Source organism: Narcine bancroftii, chromosome 10 (assembly GCF_036971445.1).
Source record: "Narcine bancroftii isolate sNarBan1 chromosome 10, sNarBan1.hap1, whole genome shotgun sequence".
Taxonomy (NCBI): Eukaryota; Metazoa; Chordata; class Chondrichthyes; order Torpediniformes; family Narcinidae; genus Narcine; species Narcine bancroftii.
In genome coordinates, this window is record NC_091478.1 from 87,311,540 (window position 1) to 87,338,337 (window position 26,798).

Sequence of the window (26,798 nt, forward strand, 5' to 3'; positions counted from 1 at the left end):
AACTTCCTCTCAAGGTTTGCTGCCCAATAACCTGTTTCCAGTATTGTTATTTTGCCATATAGCTGATGTATGGAATTGTTTCAAAAATTGGACATTTGGGTCATGCGGTCTATTTTGTATTTTTAAGGCACTAAAATCTAATATTCTTTTGAAAAGCTGTCAGAAAATAACTGAAGCGTTAGAAAATACATCCAAGTAGTGTTTTTTAACTTTTTATAAGCTAGTTTCTAATTGAAACCCAAAACTAGATTCACATGTTCCTTTATTCTTAGAAAATTGCAATATTGCTCTATATTTAGTCTTGGAGTGTTCTTGCACTGTGAAGGGTTCAACAGTTACAAAAGTGGAACAGGACCTCAGAGCTCCCAGTGTTTTAAATGCAATTCACAAAGTGCAGGGGAAACTAGGCAGACTTGCCGCATCTATTGGAAGTAGCGGGTCACCAATGTTTTTTGAGTTCTTTGTCAAGGTATTGCTTTAAGTATCAGAAGAGTGTCTTCAGATTCTCAGGTTCTAAAAAAAATATATAGTTTCGATGTTTAACATGGAAAGTAGGATGAAATTATGACAAAAATAAAAGTAATTTAATAGACATCTTGTATTAAAAACGTAAATAGTTTGTCTTGCATTCCTTCATCCTTTTGGATGAACAGTAAAGTTTTCACATCTCTTCATTCAGTTTCCTTAAATTTCAAATACTGACATTCTTCATATTTTCTTCCCAAGTGGGTGTTTGATGCCTGGCATCTCCTTATGAACAGATCATAACACGTTAACTTTGTTTGATTTCCTCACTGGCTCCACCACGTGTCTGTAGCAAGTTTTGCATTTTGGAATTGCTCGAACTGCCCTAATGAAAAAAGAACTCATTAATGCTGTTTTGTGATATTTTATGCCAAAAAAATTTAATTCATCTATCAGTGCAAATTTTGAGCAGATCATAAAAGTGTACCAACTATAGGTAAATTAATCATTTCAATGTATACTAAATTATGGTCTAAATTAAAATACAGTAACATGATTCCAAGCAGATGACATTGTAAATTAGTGGCATAATGCTGTTTGAAAGTGGCTTTATGGTGTAAATTACAGAAAAACAGTAATTTATTTCATGAACCCCCATCGTAAATTAGTGGCAAGGTGCTTTTTGAAAGTCCCTCGTGGGGCAAGACAATCTATTAGCAAGAAACGTGCAAGATGGGAGGCAAAATTTTGGATTGTTTTACAAAATACCAATGCATACAAAGGAAGGTGAAAAATAGATCCTCTCAGGAGCTTTTTTCATATTTGAATGCAGTTTCACTTTGTATTCGCAGTTAAACTGCACCACGCAGTTGGCATCTCCCTGAGTTAACACTGTCCCACTTGAGGATGCAGCGCGTGGAAGCAGTAGGAGACTTCTGTGACTGCATTACTAATTGATAAAGCATGGATGACAGAAATGGAACTCCAATGTTAGAAGTAGCTCGGGGTCATTTTAATGTTGCCATTGCGGTTGCACTTCATGAATACGCAAAAGCACATCAGAGCTCCTGAACTGAAAGACATGGAAGTGTATTTACCTACAAATTGTTCATATATGTGAATCTGTTAATGTTTAAAACATCTAATATAGACAAACCACTGAATAGACTTAAAAGTACAGCTGGAATGACCCACCATGTAAATAAAGTGAATTAGTGTGAAACTAAAATGAACAGTCATTATTTGAAGTACTGAATTGGAGTCAACTACCTTCTACCTAATTGGCAATAACCACACACTATGTTCAATTAGTACTTCAAATAATGACTGTTCATTTTGGATAAAGATTAAAGCATAGTTTCACACTAATTCACTTTATTTATATTGCCAATTAGGTAGAAGGTAGTTGACTAATACAATGAAGTCCAAATATTAATGTTTTAAATGGCACCAAAGTGCCAACTTTTGTTTATAATTACAAAATTGACTAATTCATATCCATAATCTTTCAAATGATTTCCATCAATTCCCTTTTAATAAATATTTCTCATTTCTTACTCATTCCAGTTGTCAGTCTGATAAACATCTAAACTACATCCATCCTTGAGAGCAATATTGTATAAGCAAATGCTGAAAAGACCACAACTCCCTCCTAAATAATAGCCTATTAGCTTTCTTCAGTAATAGTGTTAATGTAGAATTCGGCATTTTTGATATCACAATTAGTGATTGGGAAATTTTAGAAGAAAGTTCAAGCTTGTGTAAACATAATCCTGTTTCTACATTTTTTTCATAATTTTATTTTTCACACAACCATATCAACCAAAATATACAAAAGTTTCTCATTATATATACACAGTGGCATTTTCTCCCCCCCCCCCAAACCAATAAATATTCAACATATACAATAAAACCAAAAAAAAATGTCTTCACACAATGAGAAATAAACAAGAAAAATGCGTCATCTGTTTTTACACACTGAATCAAATAGTTCTGTCGTCTTATTTTAAGGGGTGGAGGTCGGAGGCAAGCTCTCTCTGATATGTTCCATGTATGGTTCCCAAATTTGTTCAAATGTGACTATTTTTTCCAATGGAATACATTTATTCATTTCCATGTACCATTGCTGTATCTCAAGCTCTCTTCCATCTTCCAAGTTAACATCATACACTTTTTTGCTACTGCTAAGGCTATCATAATGAATCTTTTTTGTGCTTTATCCAATTTGAGGCCTAATTCATTACTACTTATGTTAAAAGAAAGATCTCTGGATTTTTTGGTATTTTTTTTTTAAATATCTGATTTGGATCTTCTCAAAACACTTTTGTACATGCCCAAATTGTATGTATTGTTCCCATTTCTTTATTGCAGCGAAAACACCTATCTGATAATGTTGGATCCCATTCTTTTAGTTTTTGAGGCATGATATGTAACCTGTGTAACCAATTGTACTGTATCACATGTAACCTTGTGTTTATTGTTAACTAATATGGCTACACCTGTAGCTTATGAATTATATGATACTGCCGCTACCCAGTCTCTCTTTAATTTGTTATGTTCCACTTCGGTTAGATGCGTTTCCTGCACTAATGCTATATCTATTATTTTTTTTCAGTAAATTTAATAGCCTCTTTCTTTTAATTTGGTTATGTATTCCATTAATGTTTATAGTCATATAGTTCAACGTGGCCATCTTATATCTTGTTTACACCTCTTCTGGTTCCTCACCACCTCTATCCCCCTTTTCATCTCTCCGTTTTCCCTTTCAAACTCGATGACAATACATTTAAAACATAAGATACTCCAACAATTCCCACACCCAATATTACCTTAACGCCAAATGCTCCCTCCCTCTGAGTTGCCCCTTATCCCTTGCCAGGCAACCACAACTTCCCTTTCCATTTGGGTTGCGATCTTGCTCACAAGCATCACCTGATTTCACAGTTATTCTCTCTCCCCCAAACCCCCCCAGAAAACATTGTTTTACACATATAACAAAGCTCTCCCTTTTTCCCCCTTCCTTCCTCTCTTTTCCCTCTTTAGTTCTTTACATATACATTGTTTTTACATCTTTATATATACTTTATCACCTTTCTTCATTATTACATCTCTTCCTCTCTCCTATCCTGCAAGTGCTCTGCGAATTCTTGTGTTTCCTCCGTATCCGAGAACAGTCTGTTTTGCTCCCCAGATATAAATATTTTGAGCATGGCTGGATGTCTTAACATGAATTTATAACCTTTTTTCCATAGAATCGATTTTGCTGCATTAAACTCCTCTTCTTTAAGAGTTCAAAACTTGTGTCTGGGTAAAAAAAATATTTTTTGACCCTTGTATTCCAATGGTTTATTATCTTCTCTAACTTTATTCCTTGCCCGCTCCAGTATATTTTCTCTTGTCGTATATCAAAAATTTTACTAAGGTGGATCTTGATTTTTGATGTGTCTGCGGTTTTGGAGCTAGTGCTCTGTGTGCCCTTTATATTTCCATTTCTTCCTGTATTTCTGTTGTTCCCAGGACCTTCGGGATCCATTCTTTTATAAATTCCTTCATGTTTGTGCCGCCTTCATCTTCCTTCAGGCCCATTATTTTTATGTTGTTTCGCCGACTATAATTTTCCAAGATATCAATTTTCTGAGATAACAACTCTTGAGTCGCTTTAATTCTTTTTTGTCACTCTTCCAATTTTCCTCTTTACCATATAATTCAAAGATTCAAAGATTGGTGGTATTGTGGACAGTGAGGAAGATTACCGTAGCTTAAAAAGAGATATAGGAAAGCTAGAGGAGTGGGCTGAGAAATGGCTGATGGAATTTAATACGGATAAGTGTGAAGTGTTGCATTTTGGAAAGGCAAATCTAAATAGGTCGTATACATTGAATGGTAGACAATTGAGGAGTGCAGAGCAACAAAGGGATTTAGGAGTTATGGTAAATAGTACCCTCAAAGTTGATACTCAGGTAGATAGAATGGTGAAGAAGGCATTTGGAATGTTGGCCTTCATAAATCGGAGTATTGAATTCAAGAGTTGGGATGTTATGATGAAATTGTACAAAGCAGTGGTGAGGCCATGTTTGGAATACTGTGTGCAGTTTTGGTCACCGAATTATAGGAAGGATATAAACAAAATAGAGAGAGTGCAGAGAAGTTTCACGAGAATGTTGACAGGATTTCAGGGTCTGAGTTACAGAGAAAGGTTGAGCAGCCTGGGGCTTTTTTTCTCTGGAGTGTAGAAGATTGAGGGGGGATTTGATGGAGGGGTTTAAGATTTTAAAAGGGACATAGAGAGTCAACTCTCTCTGGATAGGCTTTTTCAATCAAGAGTGGGGGATATTCAAACCAGAGGCCATGGTTTGAGATTGCAGGAGGAAAATTGTAAGGGGAACATGAAGGGAAATTTCTTCATGCAAAAGGTGGTTGGGATGTGGAATAAGCTTCTGGCAGAGATGGTTGAAGCAGGGGCGTTATTTACATTTGAGGAAAGACTAGATAATTACATGGAGGGGAAAGGATTGGAGGGGTATGGACCAGGTGCTGGTCAGTGGGACCAGGAGGGTGGGGATTTGTTCCGGCATGGAACCACTCTGAGTGAAGAAGCTCCCTCTCATGTTGCTTCTAAACTTTTGCCCACTTACCCTTAATGACCTCTCATTTAACCTCAAGGGGAAGAGCCTATTCACATCCTCCATATCTACCCCCCTCAACTTTCTATGCTCCAATGAATAAAGATCCAGTCTAATCAACCTTTCTTTGTATTCTAGATACTGCAATCTCAGAAACATTTTAGTAAATCTTCTCTGCACCCTCTCTATTGATTTCCAAATAGACACTTCTTTAGGTATTACCAAATTAAGAATTTTATTTGATCTAAACTTCCAGATTTTTCATGTCTTCCTGATCTGAATTTTATTGACCAACTTTTGAACTACGTTTTCTACACAAAGGTAAAATATCTGCTTTAAATGATAAAATATGGAATTTAAAGACAATTTCTTTAAGTAAGATCAAAATTGAATGGGAGAACGATCTTAATTTATCCTTCTCAGGAAGATTGGCTCATAATTCTAGGCCTTATTAATTCTGTGTGCTGGACAGAGTTTGATTCAATTTAAAGTGGAACATAGAGTATACTTTTCTAAAGTTAAACTGTCTCAAATTTATTGTGATATCAATCCATTCTGTGATAAATGTAAAATATTTGAAGCTTCTTTGATATACATTTTGGACATATTTTTAAAGCTTCTTCAATCAATCTTGAACCCTGTCCATTAATAGCAATATTTTGTTTCTCCAAAGATGAGAATATAAATTTATCATCAAATCATTTTCTACTTTGCTGGCCAGAAGAGAAATCCTGTTGAAATGGTAAGATGAATTTCCACCTACCCACTTACAATTATTACAGAATACCATATCTTTTTTGAGGCTAAAAAAAATTAAACAATGTTAAAATTAAGGTCATGTTTGATAAGACATGGGGTCATTTTATGGTTTATTACCACAATTTGATTAAAGTACATTAAGTCATTTACTTCCATTTCTACAGTTGTTTCTTGTTCTTCCACATTTTGTACTCTTTTCCCTATTTCTGTCATGACCAATTTAAACTTTGCATTTTATCTTCTTTTCATTTTTCTTTTAATTGCACTAAATTCTAATGACAACCATTCTTTTAATGCTCTCATTTGCTCTTCAAAAAATGCTTTATCTATATTCTGGCAATCTGTTTTACCTTCTATTTCTCTGTGAAGATCTTGGTCTTCTTCCTCATCTTCTGTGTCTGTACCTATGTTTGTGTCGTCTTCTCTTTGTATCTGTCTCTCTTCTGATTCTCCTGATGAGTTGCTTGTATCACTTTGTCGGGCCTCTTGTTGATCCTTCCCTCCTGGGCTGCTCATCTGTCGGGCCTCCTGCTGCTCCTCTTGGCATTCACCCTGTCGACTTTCTTCCTCGCCTGGTTCCTCACTCCCTCTCCTGCCGCCTTCCTCATCTTCCAGATGAGAACTCTGGTGTCGGGCGTCCCTCAGCTGGTCACACCGTGTTTGCCTGCTCCTCGGCTGAGCCCCCTCCTGTCAGTGTTTCCTTTTACCTTTGATTGCGCACTTTTGTTTGGCTCAGAGAGCCATTTTTGCAGTCCACTGGCCGGGGGGTCGCGACTCCACGGAGCTGGCACTAACCTTGGAGATCGGATGCTCTTCGCCACCACGGCTCCCTGTTCCTTCGTGCAGGTAAGGCTGCCTTCTTTCTTTTCCGGTGATTTTTTTCCCTGTTGTTTTTACTTTTTCTTTCTTGGGTGCCATCTTCTTTCTCTTCCATCTCTTATACTTTATATTTATTAAGCTTTGTCTTTTCTTGACTTTTTTTTTCTTTTTTCTGAAGAGGACTGGTTTTACCCTACTGGCCACTACTCCATCACATGACTCCCCCTCCTTCTACATTTTTAAAAATCATAATGTAGATATTTCTGGCAAGAACAGCACTTTTTGCTTGTATTGCCACGTGAAGGCAGTGATGGGGGCGGGGGGTGGGGGGGGGGGGGGAGGGGGAGAGATCTCCAAAATGCTGGAGAAACTCAACCGCTCTTAAGTATCTATAGGAGGCAAAGATATATTGCTGACATTTCTGGCCTGATTCCTTAGATGCTGAAAAGACAAGCATTCACAGACTTGTTTCACTGAAGGCAGTGATGAGCTGGGACCTGTGCTCTGTGGTTCCAACAGTCCTTGGGCCTCACCACTCAACCTGGTCCTGAAAGCCTCTAGCGGCTGGCGCCTCTGCAGAGATTATCGTCGCTTAACGACGCGACGGTACCTGACCATTACCCGATCGCTCACATCCAGGACTTTACGGCCAACCTGCATGGCACGAGGGTATTCTCCAAGGTCAACCTGCGCGGGTATCATCAAATCCTGGTGCACCCTGAGGACATACCCAAAATAGCCATCATCACCCCCTTTGGCTTGTTTCAGTTCCTACACATGCTGTTTGGGCTCAAGAATGCCGCCCAGACTTTCTAGCCCCTCATGGACACAGTGGGCATGGATTTGAATTTCGTATTCATTTACCTGGATGACATTCCTTGTCGCCAGCAGATAACGAGCACAACACAAGTGTCACCTGTGCACCCTCTTCTCCCAACTCGCTGACTTCGGCCCAATGATCAATCCGGCCAAATGCCAGTTCGGGAAAGAGTCCAGGCAGTTCCCGGGCCATACCATCATGGCCGAAGGAGCTACATCTGCCGCTAAGAAGGTCGCTGCAGTCAGGGAGTTCCCACACCCGGACAACCTCAAGGGGTCCACAGGAGTTCGCGGGTATGGTCAATTTCTATAACCGCTTCATTCCAGGCGCTGCACGCATCATGCAGCTGCTCTTCGCCCTCATCATGGCCAAAGACAAGACACTCGCCAGAGGGCAGCAGGGCATTCAAAAGCATGAAAGATGCCAACGTGAAGGGTACCCTGCTCATCCACCCACGCACCAACCTGCATATGGCGCTCTCCATCGATGCCTCTGCCACAGCCGTCGGCGCCATATTGGAGCAGCAGGTGAACAGACAGTAGAAACCACTGGCATTCTTTAGCTGACTTTTTCACCCGCCAGAGCGCAAGTATAGTACTTTCGATTGTGAGTTGCTGGCCATGTACTTGGCAGTGCGTCATTTCCACTATTTCTTGGAGGGGAGGCCTTTCACCATTTTTACCAACCACAAACCCCTCACTCAGGCGCTTGGTATGCCAAGAGATTCCTGGTCGGCCCGCCAACAGTGTCACCTCTCCTTCGTGTCGGAGTTCACCACCAACATTCGGCACAAGGTGGGGAAAGACAATGTGGTCACCGACACACTCTCACGAACGGCCATTTGTGCGCTGACACCTGGCCTCGACTTCAATCAGCTCGCCAGGGACCAGAAGTCTGACGAGGAGACGCAGGCCTTCAGGACTGCCATCGTGGGCCTGCGGTTCCAGGACCTCCCGACTCCTCACAGTGATGGCACCATCCTGTGCACCCTGCATCCAGGGTTCCCAGGATTGGCACAGGCAAGTTTTCCACCATATCCATAACCTTTCCCACCCTTCCATCAGGTCTACGGTCTGTATGGTGGCAGAACGTTTCGTCTGGCACGGGCATTGGAAGCAGATTGCAGACTGGACCAGAACCTGCACCTATTGCCAGCTTTCCAAGGTACACAGGCACACCAGAGTGCCTGTACAAGATTTTGAACACGTCCGGGAACAGTTCAGCCATATATATGTGGACATCGTTGGACCCTTACCCGTTTCCTGAGGTAACCGTTACCTTTTCACAGTGGTAGACCGCACCACTCATTGGCCCGAGGTGATCCCAATGCCAGATGCCACCACAGCCTCCTGCTCCTGAGCGCTTTTGAATGGTTGGGTTGCCCAATTCGGCATCCCGAACCACCTCACCAGTGATCAGGGTGCCCAGTTCACCTCTACGCTCTGGGCACAGCTCACCAACAGGCTGAGGATCGAGCTACATCACACCACGGCCTATCACCCACAGGCCAATGGGCTAGTTGAGTGATTGCCCCGCCACCTTAAATTGCCACTGATGGCCCGCCTCACTGAGCACGACTGGGTGGACGAGCTGCCTTGGGTGCTCCTGGGCATCCGCTCGACACCCAAAGAAGACCTAAAGGCGTCATCAGCCAAGCTGGTCTACGGTGCACCGCTAGCCCTATTCGGTGAGTTCGTCAGCGAACCTCACAACCCCCAGCAGTCATCGCATGGTCTACTTCCCCGCCTCTGGGCCCAGTTGGACTCCTTCACACCACCACTGCCATCCAGACACGGCACATGGGCCTCTTACATCCCCAGCGAGCTGTATTGCACAGAGTTCGTTTTTATCAGATGGGGCCTGTCCACAGCACCTCAGACCATATGAAGGGCCGTACAAAGTCATCCAGCGTTCAGGATCCACTTTCACACTGGACATCAGTGGTAAGAGGGAACTGTTTATGGTGGACAGGTTAAAGCCAGCCCACCTCAACCCCACTGAATCAGTAGTTGTGGCCCAACCCAAGAAGCGGGGCTGCCCAACAAAATAAGGACATTGGCACCGTTTCTGGGGGGGGGGGGGTGGGTTGTGTGGCGGTATGCCATTAGGCAGGCAGACCAGCCCCGCTTGTCACGCACGTGGCATGGCAGCTGGCCAAAATCACACCATCAGGGGTTTCCTCCTGACCTCAGCACTGGACTCAGAAGCCCGCGCTTGGTGACCCACGTGATGCCTCGGTGACGTCGTGGCCCCCAGCGTGGTTCCCAGCCAGGCAGCCTGCAATAAATCAGTTTTGCTCACTGAACTCAACCCGTCTGGTTGTGCGATCTTCAGTTAGCAGTGTAGCCGCCGCTACACAATGAAATTTTATATGCATTTCTAGAAACTTATTGCACCTAGTACATTTTGCACCATTTTAACAAATCCAATGTAAATGGATCCACAGTTTTGGCAAAGTGGGAAGCTCTTATCCCCTTCAGATAAGTCAACTTCATTCCCCTATCATTTTACCTCAATTATTTGCTTTTCCACCAGATTATTAGCTCACATTTTAACCAGTCGCAATTGTGGAATTGCCCACTGCATCTGATCTAATGGCTATATACATTTACTGTACTAAATTTCTAAAATTGCAGGCCTAATAATTGTTTTGGGAATTTTCCCACCATGATAAACAGAAATCTTCGTCTCGTTTGAGTTGAACTTTTCAAAAATCTTATCCATTCCAAGATATCCTCAACTGAAAACTGCTGTTGCAGTTGAGATTTTGCCACTGATATTCAGAATTGACCCAATTATGCTAATTTTGTAAAATGTTCATGTCATTAAAAAAAAAACACCATAGTTTAAAAACTTTCCAGGAATGGGAACATCATTCTTTTATCTGACTTTTCCCTCCCAATTGGCTGAATCTGCCAAGGTGCCCTATGGTGTAATGCCAGAGCACCACATGCCAATGTTCCATTGCTAAACTCTCTGGACTCCCACCTAAAGCAGCCATGACAGATACACCATCAAGTTCCAGAATTGCATATTCAGCTGCGCTTCTGCAGGACTCCGACTTGCTGAAGATTTAATCCATTGAAACCAAAAGCTCTAATTGCAATGTTTGACTCCATTGGGAAACGAATGGCCATTGCCTTTGTTCTTTCCAATATGGCAAGGGCAGATTTGGAGTATTGGTGCAGTTTTGGTCATCTAACTACAGGAAAAATCTCATTAAGATTGAAAGGGTGCAGAGAAGATTTAGTGAGATGTTACTCAGACTTGGGATTGAATAACAGGGAAAGGTTAAACAGATTTGGACTTTATTTTCTGGAGCATAGAAGAATGAGGGGAGATTTGAAAGAGGTATACAAAATTATGAGGGGTATAGACAGAGTAAATTAAACTAAGTTTCTCTGCACCCTCACACCACCCCCAAGGTTAGGCAAGATACAAACCAGAGGACACAGGTTAAGGGTTAAAGGGAAAAAGTTCAGGGGGAACTTCACACAGTAGTGGGAGTGTTGAATGAGCTGCCAGCTGAAGTGGTGAATTTGGGCTCAATTTTAACATTTAAAAATCATTTGGACAGGTACTTGGATGGGAGGGGAATGGAAGGCTATGGACTGGGTGCAGGCCAGTGGGACTAGGCAGAATAGTTTGACACAGACTAGAAGAGACAAAAGTCTATTGTCTGTGGTGAAATGTGTGGTTCCAATTTTGATTATCTGAAAAGCACTGCCAGACAAGCTAACCATTTACAGACCATTGAAATTTTCAATGAGTTGAATCCAGCCAAGTGCTGTCAGGGTTTTAGCTAAAGACAACTTTACTGATCGGCACCAAAGCACAGCATATAGATTAAGTCAAAATACACTGATTCAATCAAGAATTTTAAGTGCCAGACCAATCCTTCCTGACCTGTCACCTTGGTGAAAAAAATGCAACATTGTAAAGATTAAATAGGGTTTAAAAACCCTTCTGGAGCCTTAGTTGCATCAATGTTTCCCAAATAAGAGAAACATGCTTACGACCAGCAACTGAATTCCCTGAAGAGCTTATGGATCAAGACACCGCATGTCAATGTTAGTTACTTCCTCGCCAGCTGCACTGATTGGCCATGTAGCAAGCTTTAAAATATTAATTATTTAATTACTCTGTATCTACAAGTAATTTATCAACTAACTGCATTAGACAAAAACCATCCATTTTCTATACAACATATAGGAGAAAGCAAAATGATGGATATTTCCAAAAACAAAAATGCTGGAAATACTAATTAAAAGAGAAAGGTTCATTCTTTAGTCTGATGACTGACCAAATGCAAAGTTTACAATTCTTGAATAAGCTCCCATATAAATGTTTTAGAAATCTCAGCAATATTAGGTTGGATTTTACAGCACATGCTCCAAAACAGGGCTTTACACCAAAGATGTTATGTGCCTAAAACAAAGATTCTATTTTAGCATCCATGTTCTCTTTGGAAGAGACAGGGGAAAGGCAAATGAATAGACAGCAATGTTTTAAGCCTCTTTCACACTTGCAAGTGGTGCCAGGATTTAACAGCCAATCGGCCTAAAAAGGGTCTCGCGTGAAACGAAAATCTTCTCAACGCTGGCGTGAAATGACATCATCTCATGCCGGGGATAGACTGCCTCGAACCCTAGTACAATCCCTGGCATCTTCAGATGCCGTTGTTGCAATCAGGCAAGTGTAGAACAGGCAATTGCATTTTGGGATAGAAATGACCCAAGTTTTTGCGTGAGTGCAGGAACACGAAGGAAGAAAAGATTAAAATCAAACTATAAACTCTGCTGTGGGAAAGTCACTGTGGGCGAGAGGAAATAAATAGCAATAGTGGACAATTTTTAAACAGTGTGTGAAGTTGGTAGCACAGTAGCACACAATTTATAAAGACCATGGGAAAAAGCGATGGTGGACATCCCAGAATGCTGTGCGGCAGAGAAACCCCTCCATGAGTGCTCTGTGCATACAGCCGGTTCTCTGCCATCTGGCTTTCTGGGAGGGCAGGCCCGCCATTGCTTTTTTCTCCCCCCCAAGGTCTTTGTAAATTGTATGCCATAGTGCTACCAACTTTACCGTGCGGTACAAATTGTCCGCTATTGCTATTGATTGCTTGCATTTTCCCATGGCCCCTTATGAAGGTTTATATAGGTTGGCATAACAACAGGGGATGAAGGGCTTATACTGTGTTGTAGACCTAAAGTTGGTCACAATACTTTAAATGTTATCTGACCAACACCTTGGATAGCATTACAACTTTCCATTTATATTTTAGTTCTCTCAAAATAAATGCTAAAATTTCATTTACTGACACCATCTGCAAATTAACCTTTGCGGAACCCTGCACTCCCAAGCCCATTCACTTTCTGAATTCTCTCTCCATTTACAAAAGTCTTCTTTATTCCTGCTACTAAAGTGCAAGACCATCCATTTCCTCAGTACTACCTGTCCCTCCATCCAACTTTGTATCACCCGCAAACTTGACCCCAAAGCTATTAATTCCATCATCAAAATAATTTGCATTTAGTGAGAAAAGTAGTGGACATCTCCTGTAGAACCACAAGTCAGCCAGCCAGAAAAAGCCCCCTTTATTCCCATCAGTGTCAGTGCCAAGGGGGGTGCCTTACCCCCCCCCCACCCCCCCAAATGAGATATTGTGACCACCTCCCCCCACCATTCACCCCAGACATCCGGTTTTAGGCTGGGCAGTACTGCTTTTGAGAAATTTGTCCCTCGTCCAGCGTCATCTCAAGCCAGACATTAATTTGTTTCCATTTGGGAGTGAAGGAGGACTTACCATGTTAAATGTAGTATCCCGGGGTCCATAGGCCATGCTTCTTCATGCCCACATGCACTAGTGCCGGCTGATGCATGTGCAATGGATTGGAGTACCCGGGCCACTAGCAGCACATCCATTGGAGGGAGGGGAACTGACACTAGTGGCCCCAGTACTCCAGTCCATTGCGTATGTGCCAGCTGGCACTAGCGTCTGCGCGCAAGAAACATGGTCACACACAGCCTACAGACCCTGTGGCACTGCATTTAACATGCTAAGGGCCCCTTTCTGTGCGCGCTCCCACAAAGCAAGTTTTTAAGCATTAGATTGTACCCCTGTGGTTACCCCAATGCCCTCCACTAAGACTTCTTCTGGCACCAACCCTGATTCCCACCCTTTGCCTCCTGTTAGCCAGCCAATCTTTGTAGAGTTTTCATGGACACATTAGTTAAGGTAATTGTGCTAAAGAAACTTGTGCTTGGGAACTTACTTTTGGAACTGTGTGAGATTTTGCAGTTGTTGATTTTGCCATGCCTTTTGATTCCGTAGAAGTGGAAGTCAATGGAGCTTTACCTGGAAGTAAGCACTTTATTAATCTGCATTAAACTATCTGCATTTAAATAGCAACTGCTTTTTTCACTTAAAAAAAAAACAACTTGCTTTTTTATTTTTGCCTCATTGGCAAGTGTAGCTATGACTCCTTCATCTGGAAGATCAGCCTTTGAACAAAAATGTTTCAGTCATGTTTTTACATTTGTTTTTCAAATAATCCAAGCAATACATACTTTGTCCAGTCAGTTTTTCCTAACTTTGTTCCAAGGCCCCCAATATTTAAAGGTTAATAAAATAAACTAAACAGCCTGTTCAACAGAACAAATGCTTTTCCACTTCACGCAATGAATCAGGGAGCATTCCATTTCTGTAGTTCCACTCTTAGCCAGCGTTTTTTTTAAAATTTCTCTTCAGTGACTGACCATGCCCAAACAATCCTTAATCTGCAACTTAACACTCCTGCCAGTACAGAGAACCATTCGAACCAAAAGCACCAGCATTTTGAGATGATCTTCAGGTCATTTCCTTATCTTCCAACTATCCATTATACAAGAGTTCATGTCACCTGGGACTATATTCACTGGAGTTCAGAAGAATGAAAGGGGATCTTGAACATAGAATATTTCAGCACTGTACAGGCCCTTTGGCCCACGATGTTGTGCTGACCTATATACACCAAAAAAAACTAACCCCTCCCTACTTCATAACCATCCATTTTTCTTTCATGCATGTGTGCCTGTCGAAGAGACTCTTAAATGCCCCTAATGTTTTCATCTGTCGCCACCTCCCAGGAAATGCATTCCAGGGACCCACAACTCTAAAAACTTATCCCCTGATATCTCCCCCAAATCTTCCTCCCTTCACTTTGTACAGCTATCCTCTGATGTTTGCTATTCCCACCCTGGGGAAAAAGATGCTGTCTACCTTATCTATGCCTCTCAATCTTGATACCTCCAACCCTAACCCCTCATTTTTCACTCCAAAGAGAAAAGTCCCAGCACTGCTAACCTTGCCTTAATAAGACATTTTCCAATCCAGGCAACATCCTGGTAAATCTTCTCTGCACCCTCTCCATAGCTTCCACATCCTTTCTGTAATGAGGCAACCAGAACTGAACAATATTCTAAGTGCAGTCTCACCAGAGATGTGCAGAGCTGTTGTTTTCTCATAGAAGCATACAAAATTATGAAAAGAGAGACGGAAAGGCTATTTCCACTGGTAGGCAAATTCTCCAACCACATCAATGCAACCACATCTTGTTGCTTACAGTAAAAAGGGAGCAATGTCGAGTGGACCTTCCGTTGGAGATTCCCTTTGGATATACTGCCAGCACAATATTACCTTCTTCCTACGTGGGAGCGTTCTTCTGTTTTGGAAGGTCAATGTTTCTTCACCCTCTACACTCTGCTTCCAGTTCCTTAAATCACTACTTCACATTTAATCAGCTCTGTCCTTCCCTTGACATCTTCCCCTTCAGATCATTCCCGTGCTCAAAAATCATCTTTAACCCCCAAAAAAACCCAACTCATTTTTCACTCCACAAATGCTGCTCGATCTAAATGTTTCCATTTCAGGGAATGTACATTTAGATTTTATGAAAGGTGGCTCATCTTCCCCAAATCACCCCATTCACAACTCAGATGTTCATTGGCCCTCAACATAATGCAGTCATAATGGAACACTGCATTTTTATCGTTATATCCATTACTACACATAAGAAGCTGAGCTCAAATCATTTGTTGGTAATTAGATACCTGATGCTTGTCATTTTTCTATGGGGTTTAAAGTAGTAATAAACTTTACAAGTACCCAGGAGAAGCCAAAATGAAACCAAAAGGTACACATTTAATTGAATGGAGAACATTTTCGTTTGACAGTGTGGAGTAATATACTTACCATCACTGCAGTGGCTGGAACCTGACCTGTTCCTCCTGTAACTAAACAAGACACAAGGAAGGGTGTGCAAAGAAAAAGTTATGGTAGTGTCATCATCTGGACACTTTTCGATTACACAAATGAGAGTTGTCAGATTACAAATTTAAAACAGTGGATCACAGGGCAAACAAAGGAAAAGGGCGTCTTCGACACAAACAGAATGGAGGGCACTATTTCTGAATATTTGCCATCAAGTAGTTTGGATTGAAAGGACGTTACAGGATCTATTCAGGAATTCTGTACTATCCAAATCACTAAAATGGCCTTAAACTTTGGCAATTTTTACCTGTTTCCTCCCCATCACATTTATTCATAGTGGGGTGTGGGGGTGGGGTGGTGGTGGCACACAGGTCCAAATCTTGACAGGTACTATCATGTTGAAATAGGATAAATAACAAGACCACATCTCAGGTTTCTGCCAGAGAAGAGCAAAAGCATTTATTGACATGCTGTCAGGCTAGACAAACAACAGGTGACCTGGCATCATGACTTCTGGAGTAAGTATGACCTCATGATATTCACCTTGAGTAGGCTTCTCTGGAGACCTAGATACTGCTGAATCACTATGTCTGCATGGTTTAAGGAGGGAGCCCAAAAAGTATTTTAGTATCGATAAGGACTCTGCTGCGATTTAACGCGGTAAGGTTGAATCAGCAGCGCCTTTGGGCGTTAATCGGGGCCAAGTGGCCCGTTCAGGGTGACCTTGGCAGCGGGTCAGTCAGAGAACGCACAGGACTGCCCATGTGTTTGGTGGGCATGCAACACTTGGATTTTGTTGCTGAATGTGGGAAGGATTCTGCTGAACAATTTGCCTCTAATCTCACAAATGAAGTGGCATTGTTCCACTGGCCAGTTCTTGGCAACTGTACTTTTGAGTCGACTCTGAATGGGTAAGTTCCAGGATTTTAAAAAAGTACGTTAAATTGAAATTTCTATTCTCTTCCCATTCACCTCTTCAACTACTTCAGGTCTTTCTCACTGTTGCCTATCTGTCACCAAAGTTGACTTCTTTGCAGAAACGTCTGCCTGATCTTGTGATATTCAGTGTGAGGTTCAGGCGTATGTAACCCGGAAAATTGTTCCCATTATAACAAAATTACTCTATGATAAACTTTTTTTTAAATTAGCTGACCTGCAAAATTAGGAATTGCCTGTTTGCATTCCCTCACATTTGTTACTTTTAGAAACACTTACGCATCAATGATGTAGCTGGAAATGCACGTTTCTTCCTGAACATTTAATTACTTCCAAGTCCAATAGATTACAGCCAAATAAACTCCTTTCCTCACGTATACTAATGAAAATTGAGACTGAACGAGTCTTACAGATTGCTGCCCCTATATTCTGAATATGTAAACAATATTAAAGATTAGTAACAAAAGAATTCTTGAAGTGGTTAAAATAGACTTGATTGTTCCTGTTTTTTTTAAATTTGAAATTAATACAACACATTCATGCTCTGCCATTTTGATAAGGTATCACATTGGTTATTGGCTAGTTAAGACTTGAAGCATAAAATATAAATTACCCTTTTGTAACGGATTCTTATTCCTTATTAAGGAACACGCTATACTCGTTTACAAATTGACTTGTTCTAAGAGCTACAGGTAGTTTAAATAAATCCCTAAATTAAAATGTCCTAACTTTTGAATGACCACTTAGCATAAGAAAATTAAAAGTTTATTCCCCATCTTCTCTGTGGGGAAAAAAAATCAGCTAGGCTTTTGAGGGTTTATAACTATTCAAACCTGACATATTTAGAGATAAAGAAAATTCTGACTAACCAGATCTTTCTAAACCAGTTCTAACCAGAACTTATGAAAAGAATCAAATGCACCTCCACACAGTTGTAGCAAAGCTTCAACTTTACCATAGTGTTAGTCTAACTTGTTCTTCCACAAGTCAATAAATTTTCTCTTTAATAGAGGCAGATTTGATGTTGCAATGATGGTCAAATGATTGTTAAAAACAATAGATAATCCTAGTGTCTTCACTGATTTGGAGAAGTTTTCAATTTCTTGTCCTGGGTTTGTTAATTAATATTTCACTTTATATCAAAATTAGCTTCTCAGTGCAATCAATGAACTCAGCAAGGACCATCAGTCACAGAAACATCTCCCACAGTGGACTTAACTACTGAAGATGTAGGAGCACAAATGCAGATTCTTTAGATTTGTTACAATTGCATTCTGGTAAATGAACTACCTCTTCATTGAAGAATTAAGTCAGACTATTATAGCAACGTGAAGTTAGCCCATATTTGGTATTGAGCACCGAGGCACTTAGCCTATTTCTTCAGATCAGGGGAACAACACTATCAAATGAGGAATTTTCAAGGCTCCCATAACTCATTTAATCATGATAGATTTACAGGGGAGGATAACTAGTAATAGCAAATTGTGCCATGGCCATGTGTGAGAGTAGGACTTATTGAATCAGATACATAACTATACTTGATCCTTTGAAAGACAATTATGCTTAAAAGTAATCAACAAATTTTTGTTATTGTATCAGACATCTACTGGTATATTGTCAACAAAATAACTTGCCATCTCATATGGAGAAAAATACAGTAAACCCCGAGGTACAGGACACCTATGGGGATTGGTAGATGCCGGATAGGTGAATTTGCCAGTTGAGATTACATGTTGTGGATTGGCAAACAGATCACTAGGGGGTGCCAATTTTAAACTTTGGTATTTTTTTTTACCTATTTATTTTCCATTGGAATGACTTCATCACCAACGTCGAAGTACTCGAGCTGGCAGAATCCGCAAGCATCGAATCCACGCTGCTGAAGATCCAACTGCGCTGGGTGGGTCACGTCTCCAGAATGGAGGACCATCGTCTTCCCAAGATCGTGTTATATGGCGAGCTCTCCACTGGCCACCGAGACAGAGGTGCACCAAAGAAGAGGTGCAAGGACAGCTTAAAAAAATCTCTTGGTGCCTGCCACATTGACCACCACCAGTGGGCTGATCTCGCCTCCAACCGTGCATCATGGCGCCTCACAGTTCGGCGGGCTGCAACCTCCCTTGAAGAAGACCGCAGAGCCCACCTCACTGACAAAAGACAAAGGAGGAAAAACCCAACACCCAACCAACCAATTTTCCCTTGCAACCGTGCCTGCCTGTCCCACATCGGACTTGTCGGTCACCAACGAGCCTGCAGTAGACGTGGACATACCCCTCCATAAATCTTCGTCCGTGAAGCCAAGCCAAAGAAGAAGATTTTCCACAATTATTTTGCTGGTTGCTCGACTGCCAGTTGCTTGAATTCCAGATAATGGGGTTTTACTGTATCTTAAATTGAGACAAAACTAAGAAAAATCACAATTTTAAAAAAAATTGTACTTTCCAACAAAACAAATCTTTATTTTGTACCTGAATTTACTGAAATGAAAGGGCATAAAAATGAAATTGTAAATTCAGAGTTACACAATTTACAAAAAAACTATCCAGTTGTAACATGTCTCCCAAACTGCATATCATTATTATTCAAAGGGTGGGTGGCAGAATCTTCTGCTATATTATAAAATGCCCTTGGAAGTGTTACAAGTTAATATTTTGTTAGTCAATCCATAGAGAGGTATTATTGATAATCTGCTGAAGTGATCCACATATGATGAAGATCCACAAATCTGTCCAAGTCAAATTAATGCATTATATTACAACACTATGGAAATAAGGCACAACCTCAGACGTAACAACCTGAAAAGATTCTGGCAATTTGAAATTAGAGACTTGAATGTCTGGAACATTTCTAGTACCAGACATGATGTTAATTTGTTCAATATAAAAGAACAAACATATTCGTGCAGTACTACTTCACTGTAAACAGGCGTTCTCAAATATGCAGCAAATTTGGACAAAATAGTATTCACTATTGACAAATGGCTGCAGCAATTGTTTCTTCACTTCATTTTAGTAAACATTTTGGCAAGACTGGGTTACTATCACTCTCCAGTAAACAAATCTCCATTGTGTTCATGCATATTTCTGAAGAAGTTTAGTGTGAAAGTCCTTTACTTTTTGAAGTAGCACTTTCAACTTCTCAATTGAAAGAAGAATAGTCATTCTAGAGGGGGAAAAAAGTTGTAAATATCAGTGGACGCGTTTATTAACCAAATATGCCAAATTTATAAATTTCAACTTCGTATCTTTTCTCCTTCTACTTTAGTTCAAATAATTTATCATGAATGGAATTTTGAGTTAGTAATGTAGATAGATGATTAATATGAACAGAATTAACTGTGCTAACAAGCAACCTATTGGATTTTTAAAATATTATGTCCTGTTTCGGTACTGTATATTTAAATATATAGAAACATGACATTTAGCCCAAATAGTATATGCCAGTGTTAATGTTCATAAATCTCTGTCCATCCTCCCCAATCTATCCTTACCAACTCATCCATCCATTTCTTGATCATCTGGATACCTTTAACTACTTTGCAGAAACTACTTTTGACAGCAACTTTTTTATGCTTTCCACCGTTTGTCTTCTCCTCCACAATCTCCATCAGTAGCTCAGCACCGCTGGGCTGTATTTTTACTCCCCTGCTCTACTCACTTTACACCTACGACTGTGTGGCTCAGTACAACAATAGCATTATCTACAAATAGGTCGACGATACCATCGTAGTGGGTTGTATAAAGGAAGGTGATGAGTCAGCGTACAGGAGGGAGATTGAAAACTTGACTATGGAAAACTAAGTCGGCCATTCATCCAGCATTGTGCTGCCATTGTGACTTGCTGAAGCCCCGGGGTGGGGGTGGGATAGCCACCGATGGAGGTGGAGGGAGCTAGAAAGCGGGCGGTTGACGGACGGATGGGGGAGTGAACATTTACTCCTGAGTGCGTAACACATCATCAGTTGGGTCCGGGAACCACCCCCCCCCCCCCCCCACTAAAATTGCTGAGGAGGGAAAATTCCAGGGATTTCTTAACATTGAAGACTTTGCAAGACTAGCACTATTCTATAATACTCAAACTCACTTGATTCATATTTTAAAAAGATGCTGCAAAGCAACATTTCAGTGAACACAAAGTTTCAAGGGAGTGCAGGGTCTTGGGGGTGCAGCAACAGGGTATAAAATTTGCTTATACAGGAAGTGAACAATTTGCAACCCATACACGAAACAATTTTTTTTTAATATAAACGATACTTGCCAAGATTTTGGAATTACCTGAAGTGATAAGTTCCTTCCTTTTGCCCAAATCCACTGCCAGGCACCACACAGATACCAGTCTCTTCCAAGAGCTTCATGCAATAAAACATATCTGGAGCCATATTACAAGCCTGAATGAAAACAAAATTAAGACAAAAATCTGTTTGAGATTCATCTTAAAATGTTGCAATTACATTCAAAATACAAAATCAGGGCATTTACAATGCAACCCAAGCAGAAATTCACGAGCAAAATATTATCATTCAGTATCTGTATTCTGTTTGTAAAAAAAATGCTATCACAGTTTTTGCCACATCTTATTTTTTAAATCAACAACTGCAGAATTATGTGAAATTCGGTCTCCCTGGAGGCTGAAGCCATCTCAAAAATAAATCAAGGTTCTTGAAATTAAAGGATGCTCATTCCAGAATTATGTGAAATACTGTCTCCCTGGAGGCTGAAGCCCATCTCCAAAATAAATCAAGGTTCTTGAAATTAAAGGATGCTCATTCCAGAATTATTTAGGATTTACAATGTTCACTGGCAGTGTATGAGAGATCAGAAGACCATCATCTCATTCATACAAGCTGGCTGGGAATGCAGGCCTGTGTATTTTGAGCACCTGCACCTTTCATTTTATCATCATCTTCAAAGTAACATCACATTTTTCTACAGCTTTGTATTCATCACTTGATCTATATCTCCCAAAGCTTCAATACATCCTACTCACTGTCCATGTTACCACCAAATCTAGTATCGACTGCAAACTTGGATATAATAGACTTAATTTCCCCTCATCGTAATCATGGATACTTACAGAATCCTGGCACAGATGTTTGCAGTATCCTATTAATCACAGTCTCCCATCTAAAAAGGACTAATTTTCTCACACTCCATTTTCTGCCTGCTACCTAATTCCTAAATCAATGACAGTGCATCACCGATCATTGAAAGGTATAATTGTGTATAATTTCTTGTATGGAATCTTATTAAAGGCTTTCCAAAGTTCAAATACATAAACTGAATGACCTTCAACTATTTTTCAAGCCATAATGTCAAAACACTAAAAGATTGGTCAAATGGGATTTTGTTCATAAATCCATAAACTCTGCCTAATCTTGAATTTTTAGAGTGAGAGAGTGAGAGAGTGTGAGAGTGTGAGAGTGTGAGAGTGTGAGAGTGTGAGAGTGTGAGAGTGTGAGAGAGTGTGAGTGAGTGTGAGTGAGAGTGTGAGTGAGTGTGAGTGAGAGTGTGAGTGAGTGTCTCCCACCACCACATCCTAAATAATGAATTCGAGCACTTTCCCCACTAGTGAGGTCATGCTAAATGATCTATAGGTCTATGCTTTTACTTTTAAAAATGGTGGGGTTACTTTTGCTCCTTTTTGATCTGTGGGAACCATTCTATAATCTCATGTACTTTGGAAGATGATAACCAGTGCAACCACAACCCCCATAACGCAGTTTAGATCCTGGAAATTTAATTTCCTTTCAATCTTAATTTCTCCAAAAAATTTTTTTTCATTAATTCTAATACATTTCAGATTCTCATTCACTCTAAATTAGTTTTCGAATAACTCCAGGAGTTAATCATTTAGCTACAGTGAGATTTATACATATTATTCCACAAATTACAAACCTTTGCTTCTTTGATAGCTTTGGAGGGAATAAAAATTCTCGGAAATGCATACATTGCCCCTTGCAGTGGGTTGCATTGCATTCCAGGAATGGTATTCAAAACTTCCTCTGATAACTTGGCTTTCTCAGCAAGATTTTGTAATACCATCATCTTCTCCTGCACATTTAAACAAATATATCTTATTAATGTGAAGTAAAGGTTCTATTTTTGTCAAGCAATACTATATTTAGAATGTAACATGCATGAAGTTCTTTGACTTTTGTCTACCATAAGGTAAAGAGAGAGTTGCCACTTTGTCCAGTGCCCCTCCCAGAAACCTAGACTGTCTCCCTTCCAAGTACTGACCAGACATGAGCCCACTTAGCTTCCAAGATCAGACAATCTATTAGGTGCTGTACTATGTACCACTTTACTTCAGTCTCACATAGTTAGGTACCTTGATCTGTCCATATGTATAATTATGCCACGTTAGTTGAAAGATCCATTTATCTGGAATGGCAAAAAACTATACAACTTTCATTTAATTTGATTTTACATCCCATTTAAAAAGTATACAGTTTGACCAATATCTATAGCAGCTGTTAAATGGGAATCTATAATCTCAACAAAAAAATGAGTATTGTATGTAAATTGGCTGAGGTGTGCCTTGTAGAGTGTACAAGTCCTGTTTGAGATGGAAGAATTCAACTTCATGACCAACTTGTCAGGGGTTTTAGGACTCATTTTACTTTTCTCCCCCCACCCCCACGTCCAAATTGCAATAATTTTATTTTGATTTTTTAAAATGTATCTATTCATGGAATGTGGATGTTATCCATTCCTTTCACCCCTAAACTGGCTGGAGTTTTCATGGATATCTTCAACCATTCGTAACAATAGTCAGAGGTCCCTGCCTGTTTCGAAAAGGCTTTCAAGAGCATGGTGACCAGCCTCAATGACTATTGACTGGTGGCACTGACGTCTAGTGTAACTAAGTGTTTTGAGATGTTGCTTATGGAGTGCATTTCCTTTCTCAGGAAGGACCGGGCCCACTTTAATTTGCCTATTGGCACAACAGGTCAATCAGAGATGTCAACTTGCTGGCTCTACATTAAATCATTTAGACAACAGGAACATTTACATCGGCTGTTGTTCATTGACTACAGCTTGACATCCCATACCAGCAAAACATGACTACACCAAAGGAACTGGGACTCTGTATCCCTGCAACTGGATCTTCTACTTCCTCATCTGCAGACCCTAATCAGTGTGGATAGGCAACATCATCTCCTCCAGGCTGACCATCAAAACAGGCATCCCAAAGATGCATGCCTAGCCCCCTATTTTATTCCCTATGCATTCATGACTGTGCAACCTTGTTTAATCTCTTCCTACAACTTTGCTGATGACACCAATGTTACTAGAAATAATTCAGAATATTGAATGGAGATAGAGAGTTGGGCTGGGTGGTATCAAAACAACAATTTTGCTCTTTATGTCACCAATATTTGAGGTACAAGATTGAGGAACCACACACCTGTCTGCATTGATGGGGTGGAAGTGGAGAGGGTTTGAACTTTCAAGTTCCAAAAGGTCCATATTTCAGAAGCTCTCTCCTGGAACCAGTGCATCAAGGCAACCATAAAGAAGCACACTAATACCTCTACTTTCTAAGAAGCCTGAGGAGATATTGCTCATAATCGAATACTCCAAACCTATGCAGGTGCAATGTGGAAAACACAATGACTGGTGGCATCACAGATTGGTTTTGGAATTAGACTGCCCAGGATCACAGAAGCTTCTTGAAGGTAACAAACAAAACCAGGTCCTTCACAGGCTCCAACCTCCCATCCACTGAATGCCCTCAAGGACCCTCATCACCTTGGTCACAATCTTTGCTCACTGATGCTTTCGGGCAGAAGATACTGAAGCCTGAAGACCAGCACTTATAGGTTCAAGAGCAGTTTCTTTCCAACGCCTATCAGATTTTTGAACCTCCCTTTGTTTCACTAATTAGGGACTGCTCTGACAGCAAAAGGAATGTCTGCACAAGTGCTTAGTTATTGTTTCTTGCACAAGGATAACTGAATATTTATTATTTATCTTGATGTATTTATTGTCTTTTTAATTCAATTAGGTATTCAGAATATTTTTTTTAAGCTATGTTGTAGTTCTATTGCAAAATACCTGTTGAACTGCTGCAAGAATGTTGATGCACGTGTATATAGGTGTCAATAAACTTGTAAGTAATTAACCAAAGAAAGAAAGAAAGAATTAACATTATCAGTAAGCTGAAGAGTGGTTATAACCAACCACATTGGTGGGTCTGGAGCCACAGAGATCAGGTGAGGCGAGGATGGGAGTTCTCTTGAAAGTTATTGTTAAAACATGGTTACCATTACTGAAACCAAATTTTATTAAGTTTCAGATTTACTTCGGTTCTCCAGATACATGCTAGGATTTAAATTCCTATCTCTGGTTCAAAACTCTAGTTGATAGCCCAGCATCTTAAACACATGACTCTAAGATAGAACTTTGAACAATAAACTTCATGGTGGAAGGAAAGAAACAACTTGAACCGGATTTTCTGCTTTGCTGCTTACGTTGAAGAACATTGGAAATCTAGAGTTTGTTTAAGATCTATGGATTCTGGTATGCTCTTGACTATCAGTGAGCACATATTTACAAAATAGCATAGGTAAAAGCCCACATATACTGCTTTAAAAGTTGCTACTATGAACCAATTTATTGGCAGATTTTCTTGCTTGCAACTTGTAGTGACTTCTTCAATTTTATGAAATTGGAAAAAGTACACGTTGTTCAAAGATGAGAATAAATAATGGAATGGAGCTAGTTCAAGGATAACCATCAAAGCTGACTAACCATTTTAAATGTCTTGTAGGATTCCTCTCCGGGCTTTGGGGGGTTTACCACAACATCCATGGCTACTTGTCCTGGAACTGGGGGACACAGACGAACTGAGAGCAGTTTCTCAAAATGAGCTTTAACGTCAGGGTCCATGTTGATAACTTCCATATAGCCACCTCTAAATCCACATCTTTAAAAAAAAGTTTTGAAACCAAGCTTATTAGAATAGATAATGTAGAACATGAACTCAGTCATTGCAGAAGAAAAATGTTTTGGACCTTGGATGCAACTGCATCAATAATATTGTAAGACACATTTTGATCCCAAATCCTCAGGGCAAGCTAACTATAATTATTACAAAAAATACTAGATGGCAGAATATTTTTAAAAGGATCACTAAAGTCAAAAACAAAAAATAAACTTTCCATCAGAAAAATCAAGCTTGGAGAAGACAAACTGGAAGCGTATCAGTTAGCAGTTCAGTTTTCAGTTTAAGAAGAGTTAAATTAGTTCTCTGTCACCACTGTCCATAGAACAAAGTCACTTGTGGTCATCTGGGTTCTGGAGGGTGAAATCATTCAACTTTTTGCTCGTGTATTTTTAATAGGTTTCACAAGATAGCTATTAAGAATACATCCAGTGAGGATCAGACAAGGGTTTAACACCAACATTTTTTGAAATTCAGTAGCTCCTAGGTGTTAATCTGCCTTTCTCGAACCATGAATCGATGTGTTTGTGTGCAAGGGATCTTTACATGTTCTGATTGGGTTCCTAATATGAAAATATTCTCAGGTGATAATTCAGCACAATGAAGACAATTCACTTTAAGTGTATACAAGAAAATTATTTTATGAGCAAATTTAATCAAGGTGAGGAAACCCAAGTGGCCATGATTCAAAGTTGACGAACACAATGGATATTTTCTTCATGATTCAAGAAGCAAAAAAAAAAAACTATATTTCTCTCAACCTAATTTTTGTTACTAATTAATATCCTTTACATTGCCAGGCTGTTTGGCACTGCCAGGGAACAGTGTCTACAGAAATGATCATCAATTCAGTTTTTAATCAGAAACCATATAGATTATATAGATAGATATAGATTAAATCTGATGAAATTAGAAAACAATTAAGGCAAATATTTACAGTGTATATTTGACATAACAGAACAAATAGATAGTCTTTAAAGGAACATAACCAAGAACAAAAAACTAAATGTGGTTTTGTGTATTGGCCAGGAGATGCACCACTACAAAAGCAAAACAAGTTTCAATTATTTTCAAGTTTAAAAAAAAGCTGATGGGTGCAGTATAAAAAGAATGAAAATAAAACCCAATATTTATTTTCTCTCTCATAGAATAAGAAAAGAGAAATAGACCCTGCTCA

The 26,798-nt window shown here is 40.1% G+C and overlaps 1 protein-coding gene and 1 long non-coding RNA gene across 7 annotated transcripts in view; both read right to left on the reverse strand.

The window, feature by feature from the left end:
- Positions 1 to 583: 583 nt before the first annotated feature.
- Positions 584 to 13,369, reverse strand: LOC138744883 (uncharacterized). The gene is made up of 2 exons (XR_011345848.1): positions 13,292 to 13,369; positions 584 to 850 (listed from the first exon to the last, which is right to left on the reverse strand). It is a non-coding gene; the product is annotated as an uncharacterized lncRNA (long non-coding RNA).
- A 5,735-nt stretch (positions 13,370 to 19,104) lies between these two features.
- gpt2 (glutamic pyruvate transaminase (alanine aminotransferase) 2) overlaps positions 19,105 to 26,798 on the reverse strand; it is a 41,450-nt gene continuing 33,756 nt past the window's right edge. For 5 of the 6 annotated variants that reach the window (XM_069901683.1, XM_069901685.1, XM_069901684.1 and 2 more), the window contains 4 exons: positions 25,429 to 25,603; positions 22,567 to 22,722; positions 20,947 to 21,059; positions 19,105 to 19,834 (listed from right to left, as the gene is read on the reverse strand). In XM_069901683.1, coding sequence (XP_069757784.1) covers positions 19,744 to 19,834; positions 20,947 to 21,059; positions 22,567 to 22,722; positions 25,429 to 25,603 — 535 coding nt within the window. In that variant the 3' untranslated portion in view covers positions 19,105 to 19,743. The remainder of the gene's footprint in view (positions 19,835 to 20,946; positions 21,060 to 22,566; positions 22,723 to 25,428; positions 25,604 to 26,798) is intronic. The other variant, XM_069901682.1, reaches the window with a different exon arrangement.